This window comes from Apis cerana, linkage group LG1, assembly GCF_029169275.1.
Source record: "Apis cerana isolate GH-2021 linkage group LG1, AcerK_1.0, whole genome shotgun sequence".
Lineage (NCBI taxonomy): Eukaryota > Metazoa > Arthropoda > Insecta > Hymenoptera > Apidae > Apis > Apis cerana.
This window is the reverse complement of record NC_083852.1, coordinates 26790401-26802535: the sequence shown is the minus strand read 5'-3', so window position 1 is coordinate 26802535 and position 12135 is coordinate 26790401. Positions and strand designations below refer to the sequence as shown.

The 12135-nt window shown below is 46.8% G+C and overlaps 1 protein-coding gene across 1 annotated transcript in view; it reads left to right on the top strand.

Moving 5' to 3' along the window:
• Positions 1-10200: 10200 nt before the first annotated feature.
• Positions 10201-12135, top strand: part of LOC108004314 (fibroblast growth factor 17) — an 81627-nt gene continuing 79692 nt past the window's right edge. Inside the window, exon 1 of the mRNA XM_062087141.1 lies at positions 10201-10654. Coding sequence (XP_061943125.1) covers positions 10641-10654 — 14 coding nt within the window. The 5' untranslated portion in view covers positions 10201-10640. The remainder of the gene's footprint in view (positions 10655-12135) is intronic.

Here is a 12135-nt window from a genome sequence, read left to right as displayed (position 1 = left end):
ATCATTTTCTTTAACAAATGTTTACGAATAATCGTTCAAAAGTCCGATCTTTTAATAAATTGGACTATTTTTGAACGCAGTTAGTAGTACAACGAGTAACTATCGTCAATTCGTACGCTTGGTGACTATGTGACAGACTCGCGCTACTGATAGATTGAAACTATGGCTTTGATAAATATATATTAAAAAATTAAAACTCCACTATTTTTAATACTATATATTTTTAATACATATTTTTAATAATAATAATAATTTGTAAAAAATTTTTGTTTTTGGAAATATCAGAGAAATTTTGCGTACTACTTCCTTTTAAGTTATATTCTCCTAATACAAAATTGTTGTAATCAAAAATTGTGAAAAAATTTTACCTGCTATTTCTTTTCTCGATAAAAAATTGATCGAGCCGACTCGAACAATTAAAGTCTTGAAAATCCCAAAAGAACTTTCATATGCCACTTTTTCTCGGGTTATATTCTGCTAATTACAATATGGAATTTTTAACAGAAAACATTTTTGTTCGAAATTACAATTTTGTAACGGAGAATGGAAAATAACACGCGAAATTTTTCAAATTCTCGAGAATCATAATAAAGACGAATAATTTTTAACAGATTTTTATTTTTATATAAAATGATAAAAATGTATTCAAAATATACAAGATAATATATAATAGAATACGGAGATATACATATACATATATATATAACGAAAATATATTTAAAATATATATACAGGAACGTAAATTAATCCATTTTATCTATTAGTTATACGAAAACAATAATTCTCGGAACATTTGAGATTAGTGCCATCTCGCGTTTGGACGCTGGAAATTCCGACTCGTTACTAGCAATACAGAATATGCAAGGAGGTATTCGCCACAGATAAAGAGAGCAACATTGCGCAAGAAGGACAGAGAAAACGTGCCACTAACTTTGGTTATGCGGCTCCTAATCTCTTCCACCACTTCGATCGCGTTACATAGAAAATTTATTAATTACTAATTTTTTATCGATAATTTTTATATTTTTAAATTTACATCCTAAAGCTAACGTTTCAAACAACTTTCTTGCGTAAATTTTAATTCTTTTTCACTAATTATTTGTCGACGATTAACACGCCACGTCGAGTCGACGCCATTGATATCTGTTTACATTAATTTCTCATTACTGTAAGATTCTTTTTTAATTATTAACGCATGCGTTTCAAACGTTTCTTTCTATAATTTCACGTATAATTTTTGTTCGTAGTTATCGTTTAAACGAATAAATCGATCGTTCGATTCTCGATTCGGACGATCTTCACGATGATAATTTACGAATAATTAATTAACAAGAATTTTGCGTTAAAATTTGTTGGAGAAAGTTGTCGGAAATCTTAGCTTAGAGATGCTATCTTAAAAATACGGAAATTGTTAATAAAAGATTAGTAATCGATTAGTTTTCTACGGAACGCGATTTATTTGGTACATTCTTTTTACGCGATGGTATCCTGCCGTCTGTGACGTCACGAATACCTCCTTGCACATCCTGCATTGCTAGTAACGAGTCGGAGTTTCCAGCGTCCAAACGCGAGATGGTGTTGATCCTGCAATTAGAAATTCTTTATCGACAGTTTATAGAACGAAAGGAATAACGTTCGGAAATATTTATTTAGAGAATATCGCAAAGAAGCGTATAAAAGAGAATGGAGAGAATTAAGAGAAGAGAATTTTTTTAAGAGGAAAGATCTTTTGATTAATGAAAATTCATTTTCGTTCGTTAAAAGTTTAATTTACAATATAAGAAAAAATTTATATTATCCGGCGAGTAACAGCTTCTTCTTTTTGTTCTCGATTTGCCACGTTTGTACAATTACTTAACACCGTGACATTGATGTTTGAAAAATGTGTTTTGTAATCCATTCCGAAGAAAATTGACGTAACCATTTACAAACAACGTGAAAAATGATGATTCTCAAGGAAGAATCGCGATAGATCGTACTTGTAATTGGAATTCATTTCTTGGCACCAAAGTAACAAAGAGATACGGACACTCGAAGTGTGCGTGAGTACACGCGAACGTAAAGTTATACATTAATCGTGGAATCTTATCGATGTCCGCATTAGGTTGGCGAAACGGTTTCGTCCCTCTTTCCATCCAATTTGGGGAGAAGGAATGTCGCGTCCATTTCCGAATTTAATACGAACCTCGTCGCGTCAACGCGTTGATTCGATAATCGATAATCTTTCGTCTGCTCAGGATATTCGTCCGATTCGAACGAAAGATACGGGATCGAAGAAACGTTAAGGTTCGAGGGATCCCAGCGTTTTTTCGTATTAACGGATACTCTTTCGTCAAAAAAGAAAAAGAAGAAGAAGAAGAAGAAAAAAGGGAGCGCGTAATTTGTTCGCGATGTTTTTGATCGGTGTGTTGTCGTGGTCGGGGGGGAGGGGGGAATAAAAATCGCAAGGATGATTTTCGAGGAGAAAAATGAAGTGGCAGATGGAAAGAGGATAATAATATAGGTAGCCTGCGGCTGCGGCGATGATTAATAAATCAGGGACGGCGTTGAGAGAACAGTTTAACCTGTAACCTCCGAACGATGTATCGTGCCTCCTTCTCCCTTTCACCTTTCCGCCTATCGCTCCATTCCTTTCTCCGCGTACGAACCGAGCGCAGACTCGCGTGTGCACGCATCTTTTTCACCGAGCTACACTCCCGACTTTGTACGGCCGCTCACCGCGATACAGATACGCATGCAGGTCTGTGGGAACAGACCCACTCCCGATGTTAATTGTTGCTTAAATTTATGACAGCCCGCCCTCCGCCTCGCCGCTTTCGACGTCGTTCTTCGCCATCGAGCGGGACCCCCTCCCCTCCCCTTTCCGCTCAAATAACCATGGCTATTCATTCCGCTGTTTCACCAACGATCCCTCGAAACGAGCTCCACGATTAACCACGTTTCGCCGCTCGTGCCGCGACCACCTCGAATTAGCCTGGCTTCGTGCGTGCACCGCCTTCCTTCCCTCCCCGGTCCTCTATCCTGAAATCGCGAGTGCAACGCACACGGTGCAGGATCGCGGTTGTTTTCTCGAAACGGAGTGGCGTTTTCTCCCGAGTGGACGGTGCTGGCCGAAAGGAAGCAGGAGTGGGAGCGAGAGGAGGGTTATTAGTGGCGCGGGCCGGATGACTCAGAAATTCCTGGAGCCGGGCTGACAGGCGAAATGGGTCAGACGCGGTGCACTTAATAAAGGCGGAATAACGCGGCGGGGCTCGCGATTACCATATGAATTGGTGGGCACCGTGAAAAGGAGCGCGCGAGCGCGCATCGTTTCCCGTGTGGTCCGTGCGCCACGTGTGCCGCTGTCATCGATTGTCACCGAGTTGACGAGCCATCGCTCTCTCAACCGGTTCCCACTCGCTTTTCTTTATCTCTCCGCTCGTCACAGTCGAAACTCTAAACTCGCCGCGCGTGAAAAATCGCGTCTTTCATCCCGCATTTCGGATGATTCCGCGTCACGATTTCAATCGCGAGATATCGACCAAAGTGCCATATTTTTTTACATACCGTTAAGGATTTTTCCTCTGTTCGTTGTCGTGCAGTTGCGATAATTGATAGTTGTTTGCACACCGTTAGGAGTACGTTATCGGGTAGGAAAAAACGATATCTCGTCATCAACTTACGCAACGAAATTACGTATTTGCATTTTCTATGACGAGAAAAACTGCTCGTTGAACGGAAGATCAAACGGATACATCATCGATCTAAACGGAAGACGGAGTTGCTCGTATAAACTCGAGTTTTCGAAGAATGGTACGTAGGAGAGAGGCGGAAGCGAAGGGACTCGAGGTTGCAGGGGTTCAGGCACACGGGTTATGAGCGCGTGTAAAGAGACGCGTCGCGACGGAAAAAGCGAAAGGACCGAAGGATTAATCGAGAGAGAAAGGGGAACCGCGCTTGACCACCTTAAAAGTCGCGAGGCGAGCGAGATCGTAATTCGATACGAATCCTTACGCGGCGTTACTAAGAAAAAAAATCACGATGCAAACGTCATTTCCTCCTCCCCCTCTCGCTTTCTTTCGATATCCCGCAGTTGGTCCGGCCTCGAATCGAGAAAAGGCTGGAGAACGTGGTTATTAACGTCGAGAATTTTACGGCTCGTTTAATTTCCGCCACGTTTTTCTCCCAGACGCCGGGGAGATAAGTTCGTTTAATTGAGGAAGAGATCGCGCCGTAAACAAAGAGCGAACTCTTACATGGTAAAATCCGAAGGAAACCGGTCTTTAAAGTTTCTAAAATTACGTCGCAGGGGTCTCGATCGATTTTAAATCCCCTCGGATCCGACAGCGCCGCTCCGAGAGGCGATGTCGCGCGGAACAAGGAGGGAAAGAAAAAGGAACGGGAAGAGAAAAAAGAGGAAAACGCGGAAAAACGCACGGCAGATGGCGAAACGCGTGCGTGCGAGTGAGCGTGTAAAAGAAGGAAAAGAGTGCGTCGGTCGCTCGTGGACGCCAGCTTTCGCCGAAAATAACGTTCATTGATTTCGCGTTCTGAATGAACGAACGGTTGAACGAGGCAGCATATAGCGGCGAGAAAGGGGGTGTACAGTTACGTAGATATATCATCGAAGAGAATGGCACGATATCTAGAAAACGTGGAAGTTTGCCTGTTCCGATTATATTCGATTCGATATGTGTGTATACGTATGCATACATATTATACGCCACTGGAACGGATCGTTCTCGTCCTACACATCCTACGTTTCTTCGTCGGCGTCCAATTTCGGAGAAGGTCGCGGGGATAAATAAATCGAGATCGCACGCGATCGACGATTAAAGTTACGCGCTATGCGCGAGGGGATCGTGGACGATGCTTTTCCTATATTTTCCTCGCACACACAGTCGAGGTACACGGATATTTCGGACGAAAGAAAAGGTCGAGCTTGGAAAAGGTCAAGAGTGGACCGGTCGCGAATTCCTCCATTTGTCACGGTGAAAACCTTGAATCTCGAGGATGCGCGAGGAATGCATCGGGCGGATTTTGAAACGCGTTTTACGCAGCAAGGTCGTTGTTATTCGCAGCTACGAACGACTCGGCGGGTGAGGCATACGTAGAACCCCATGCGTCTTCCAGTTTATTTTACGCCACGCTCGAGCCTGCCTCAACGCCGCCTCTTCTTCTTCTTTCGTTTCTCTTTGCGTGGCGAGCGTAATGAAACGGTAATTCCCCGACGCACGTGGCCGACTCGTACGGAGAACGGGGACGTTGGCTCTCGGTCGGACTTTGAGAAAACGCGGGGCGCCGCGTGCTCGGTAAACGACCTCGATACGCTCCAACAATTGAAAAATCGAGTAAGGAAACGACGTTTCGTTCGAATAGAAGATATTCTTTTTTTTTACAATATAAACGCGGAATATAAACGAAGAAGAAGAAGAAGGAGGAGACGATTGTTAATTCGCACGAAAGTTCAGTATACGTATACAGAGACGTACACAGAGACGAATACGATCTCGAAATATATTCCCGTCTTATATTTTTCGACGGTTGGTCGAAGCTAATGGATGTACTCGAGACACCAGGGACACGGTTGACGTCAGTCCGGTTTACGCTCACCACCGCATCCAGATCCGTTGCGTGGACGGTGAGTCGTAGACGCCGGATACCAGGTCGTGTTCGATTACGCGCCGATTATACTTCGCGAGATGAAATTTTCGAAAGGTTGGGGGGTAGAGAGGGAGAGAGAGGCGGCGGTTTGGCATCCGCGGCGATACGACTTTGTTTTCCCAACGAAACGGAGCGACCGTGGAAACGAATTTTTGCGTGGTCGTGCTCGTAGCCAGACTTTCGTCTACTACGTGGGTAGATATAGAGTCAGCAACGCCCACGACGTCGCCGCGATGCTGACCTGGCCAGGGGTGGCTGCGGCGCGAAAATGTCAGACGAGCCGGCCGATACGATACTCCCACGCGTGGAAAAGTAGGGCAAAGTCGATTCATTCATCCACTGATTCACGAAGCGTGGGCGTGAGAGGAGCGCAAGGGTCGAAGGGAAGGGAAACCTGTTTCTTCGATCCCGTTCGAAACCGATCGATGTCGCCCCGTCCACGTTTCGGGGGTTGACGCCGCGTAGGTCGAGGAAATCGCGTTACAAATCATCCGCGTATACGTCGTCTCGCGGTGAAATAACTCCGACCACGCGGAACGACTTATATCGTCCGTGCATTAAAAACCTATATTTACGACGCGATGAGTCGAGACTAGCGATAATCGGGGAGGGGAGAGCGATGGGAAAACCTAAATGTCGAGCTTTTCGGCTGCTCCGTTATTTCCTCCTCTCTCTCTGCCTCTCTCCCTCCACCCCTCCGGGGAGACTCGATCGATCTGTTTTTCACGTGACGCAGCTTCCACGTCGCAAGTATCACCCTTATATTTTCGCGAAATCGTGGACTCGTTCCTTCGTCCCTTCGTTCCGAATATATTTACCGAATATCTCTTTTTCCCTTCCTTCTTTCTTCCTTTCTTTTTTTTTTCTTCCGATGCTTCGTTCGAAACATCGAAATTTGAAAGAGACGGAGGGGGTCGAGTTGCAAACTCGGATTTACGTGCAATCGTTGATTAATTAACTCTATATCCTTTTAATCGATCCTCGCGAGAGAGAACGGCTCGAAACGAACGTTTGTTTTCGAGTGGACCATCGAGTGAAACGCAAAAATTTATGTGCCATCCCGTTCAAAAAAGAACGGTTCCTTCACGGAAGAGTAGCAACGGTGCCCTACTTATCCTATGAAAGAGTCCAGTGAACCATTAAACGTCAAAAATTTTGCAGTTATTCATAATAGTTTTTCGCGAAACATCGTACCCCTTCGTCTACTTTGTATCTATCTTTTTTCCTCCAACGTACTCATTTCCTTACGCGGATTACGTACGAGAGAGATCCATCTTTTCCCTTTTCTTTCTTTAACTGTAATCGCAAAACGCAAAAAGAAGAAGAAAAGAAAAGCGACGTCGAAATGGAAAATAAATAAGAACGCGTGGAAATATCGCGGGGCAACGAAAGTTCCACTTTCCGATTGCGATTAGCGGTTACGTAAGCCGAGAAATATTTGGGCTGGAACCGGTGGATGATGCAAGCGACGAACGTTGTGGATCCGGAACCGCGAACGCCCCCCTCTCCCCTCGCTCGGGCACTCGTGGACGTCCTCCATCCGGATATCCTATACACCGCTAAACACAATGCACCGTCTGCTATTCCTGGCCGCGCGCCATTGTCGATAACCTTTGCATCGTCGATGATGGGAGTAGCGAGATAGGAATCCCGCGTGTCCGTTCACGACTCGCGAGATTCGCTCGAAGGTCACCGGAAGGCGGATTAATGGAAATGGGGAAGGATAAGGGCGAGAGCCGGTAAATGTCACGGACCGCGTTTCATTTTTGCGTCCCACCCCGAAAAACCCACGCGTCCTCGCCGAGAATTGGGCGGAACTGGAGACGGAGGTCGAATGGCGTTTCCAAATTTTCCCGATCTGGAAACGAAAAACGCAGAAACGGGATTATGCGGAGGGGAAAAAAGAAGAATTTCGGTGGAAATAAGTAGGGGGGTGGCGCCGTTTCGAATTCGCTCGATCGAACGCGCGTCGACCAATTGCGAAGAGTTCGGGATCACGCGGGGAATCGAAAGAAGGCGATTTTTTCCAAATTTAGATTCGGCTCGGCGGAAATAAATCGCGAGATTCTTCTTCTTTCGACGAACGAATTCGAAACGAAGCTTGAGAAATGGAAGAATTTCCTCTCGTAATTGCGCGAAAGGATCTCCGTTCATTCCGTCGAGCTTGGTAAAATCGAGCTTGTCGGCCGATTGATTTTCACCCGAAACTTTACTTTCGATCTCATGTCGGTCGATCGGTATCAACGATCGGTTGTCCTCGTCGGCAAGACAAGTCGTTTTATTCGACTCTAGCGCTTTAACATCGTTCGTTCCTTTGCGACTCTTGTATCGTACGAGTTCTTCCATACCTAGTTTGATCGTAATTTATCAACCAGGATCGAGCGAATTTTTTTACCGATGTATATATATGGTTTCGTATAAATCACGGGACCCAGGCCTGGACGGATTTATCTCGAGGAAAGGTTTAACGCGTCCAACGTGCAATTTGCAGGGAGAAGAGGTGGTGAACGCGGTGTGTGGTCCACCGCATTGCGATCCAGTTTATCGTCTAAATCACTCGCGGCATCGATTTGCATAACTTATGCGAACAGAGCGACCGTTTATTATACAATCGGAATATATTTGGTCGGGCTGATGACCGGAACGAAAGGTGACGATGCGGCGTGCACCGTGCGGGGGCGCGATCACCTCCGTTACGCTTCGCTTTTCTCCCCTTCTCCTTTCTTTTTTTCGCTTCCACGTCGTTTACGTCTAAAATACTTTCCTTCTCGAGCAACGCTACATATATATATACTTATACGCGCTTGTACACGCGATTCGACGAAATACGTGGGCGAACGAATATCGCGGCAGGGACGATTCCTGAAAAAGTTTGTTTTTTTCAGAATCGCGCGGGACGAGCGGGGAACCGGACTGGACTTTATCGGAGGAAACTCGATTCGGGCCGATTTCCTCCCCTGGAAATATCGAATTCCGTAACGCGACGGGTCTCGACCCTCGATATCGAGAATCGGCTTTGGCCGATACCCAAAACGATGCACGACTCCGAGCTAGTGATCCTTCGAACGCGGAAAAGAAGCTGGCCGAGAAACGTCCGATTTCCCTGCATAGGCCTGATCGAGTATTCGCACGATATCGAGTTAACCCGCAGCCAAACTAATTAATCACCGATATTATGTCCGGCGAGGAAGAAACGAGCTTCGCCCGACTTCTCGAAATCGAAGGCGAAGGGGAGGAGAAGTGGAGGAAAGGTTTCCCGCGCGGGACGGGATTGCGTGGAAGGACGACGAGTGCGTCGCAACGGACGGGCAGCGTGAGATATATACGCGTAACGTAGCGCGATAACACGAGTTTCGGAGTAATTGTTTACGCGTGCCAAGTGAGTTATTTGGCACGTGGCCATGCGAACGGGGGCGGCACCCACGTGGTCGGCCGACTGCCCGCGGGATCTCCCTCTCTTCCTTTCCTTCTCGCCTTCTTCCTGCTCGAGGAGCGTGCTCGTGCGTGCGTTTCGCGCTCACGCGCTCTTTCTTATTCCCCCAGCCAATTTTTATCGCCCACCTCGTCCCTACCTGTTGGCATTTTTCTCGACCAACGAAACGGAGAACGTTTACCGTGTTACCCACGGATCTCTAGAAGCGAGGCGTTTTCTAACTCGGCTTAAATAAATGGGTCGAGGTGATTTATGTCGCGTCGTCGGGACTCTTTTCCTCCGAAAATTTCATCCGGCGCAACGAGATCTAAATCGCGAGTGACGTCGTAAATCCAACGGATTCGGGATATTATTAGAGGGAATCTCCGTCACGCATCCTTCATTCCCGAGCTAAACACGAGTGGAAATCGTTCGGAAACGTCGCGATTGAATTATTCCGAGGAGAGGGAAGGGTTGCGCGAGGAGATAAATAAAACGGTTTGGCAAAGTTGGGTCGGACAATCGCGAAAATAGGATTAAATATGGGTAAATCGAAACGATAGAGACGGGATAAACAAGCGACTTTCTCCTCTACGCCTGTCTATCTAGACTAGTTCCATCTTTAGCACCACGAAGATTTACACCGCCGTATCGTACGGAGATCGATCGAAATCTCGAAAACTCGAGCAGAGGAACTGGAGCGCTTCGATGGAATCGGATGAAAGATAAAAGGCGATTATACGAGCGATGAACGGAAAGAGGGGAGGAAAAAAAAAGAAAGAAGAAGGCGAAAGGAGGGTATCGGTAGCGCTTGTTGCGTCGAACGAAACGAAAAACGTGGCCGGGGATGTGACGGATCACGGATGAATCGGAAATCGGGTGGAGACAGAGGAAAAGAGGATTCTTGTTGTTCTGGTCCTTGGCGAAAGGGTGGTGGCGGCTGTGGCGGTGGCGGCGGCGGTGGCGGCGATGAAAGTGGCGAGGATGGTGGGGGTCTGGGGACTGGTGGGGGTAGAAAATAAGGGTAGTTTTGAGAGGTGGGGGCGGAGGTTCGTCAGTTTCCGGGTTGTTCCGGAGTGAGTGGGGGGGTTGGAGGGAGGGCGAGTAGGAGCCGCGGGCCACGACACGACCAAGCGTCGCGACGTCAGTAGAGCGCCGCGCTATCGACCACAGCCACGAGACACCGTGGTCGTCGTCGTCGTCGTCGTCCTCCTCCTCATCCTCGCCGGTGTTCGCCTCGAACCAAGAGACCAACGACCACCGACCGACCGACCGACCGACCGACCGACCGCCGAGGAAAGATCGACGGAGGAGGAGAAGGGAGGATTTTCGATCGGATTTCGATCTTTGGCGAGATCTTCGATCGAGGCGCGGGACGAGGAGCGGAGGGCGGCGCGCTGCGTGCACGCGTGTCGTTCGCACGCGTCTCCGTCGCCGAGTGGTAGTAGCCGCCGCCGCGTCAAGGTCGTGCCGGCACCGTGCGTGCGTGCGTGAACACGTATTTGAACCACCGCCGACTACTGACTGCTACGAGCCACCCTGTGTGAGACCCAATGACTGTCCATCCAGGGACCACGGGAGACACATGTTCGTTATAAGGTCAGTGCACGAAATGTACGCGGTGTCTTCGTAGTTACGCTACCGTCTTCGATGATCGTCGCTTCTCTCACTTTTCTACTCGATTCCCCAACCGACACCTTACCAGCCAACACGCACCGGGACACTTTTTCCGATCGCGATGTGGACACGATCCAGGATTTTTCACATACTTTTTACACGGTAACGGATTTTAACTACACAGCTTTTTTTTTTCCCTAGCCAATATTTCCATGAAAATTTTATCTTGTCAAAATTCTCGCTCGAGATATCTGTCTGCCTCCTTCCGCTTCTTTTCTTTTTCTTCCACCCCAAAATTCTTCCCGTCTATTCCTCGCGATCGCTTCATATCTCTGTGTTTGCGCACGATTAAAGGAAGGAAAAGAAAACAAAAAAATGCACTTATTCTTTACTTCAAATTTTGTACAAGCTTAAGGAAAATCTAGTCTTGTATAAACCTAAAGAAAATATATATACACATATTTTTTCTTTCTTTACACTCATTGACGAGAGCGAGGAGTACGCATCGCTATCGCGTGTGCGGGTTCGTGGAAACGTTTCGCCGAAGCGTAGCGAATTTTTTTCTAATTTTTCTTTTCTTTCTCTTTCAAGAAATCGCATTCATACGCTCCCCTGGAAGAAAAGGGGAAAGAAGATCGGATCTATTCCCGATGCATATTCAAAAAAAAAAAAAAAAGAAAAAGAAAGAAATTCCCTCGTGGATCGAATCGAATGGATATCGGGGTCTTTTTCCTCCGTTTTTTTCCTCGGCCGAAAATACGTGCGCGTTAACGCGATAAGTGGATCGGCGAGATTAGCCGAGAGTGTCGAAGGGGGAGGGGAAAGTAATCCAACGGTTGACGCGACAAATTCTCGCGTTGTTTTCACAGGGACGAGAAGATATTTCGCAAAGTTTTAGGTATTCGCGGTTGGAGAGAAACGTTAAATGGAAACGGAGAGGATTCGGTCGGGAGGAAAGCATCTCGATCCCTCGTGACACATACTCGTACGCGCAATGATGGCTCTTACGGCTCGCGGAGCTTCGTCAAAAGCGAGACCCTTGGCGATATTTCCGAGTCAACGACGTTCTCGCTTGCCCCTCGTTTTCTTCTTCTCTCCGCCGCGCGCACAAAGAGCCGTGTAACGCGCGACTTTGCGAAGGGGGCGAATTTCCAAAAGAATCCGTGATCGACCACCCGTTCCAACTTAATCTGCTTCCGTCTTCCGACCCTTGCGACCTAAACCTAGTCCTCTGTATATATATATATATACATGTACACGAGAAGCACTCTACGCACTCTCTTCTCACCGATTCGCGCTCACCCGCGTTTATACATTTTCCCTTTATTCTCTCGAATAAAATATTCTTTTCTCGCCCCAATATATGTTTTATATTTCTTCACGACGGAGAAAATATCGCGAATAACAATTCGACCGTGTTATGCACGTAGTTTGAAAATTCTTTCGATCGATTTCTTGCGTCA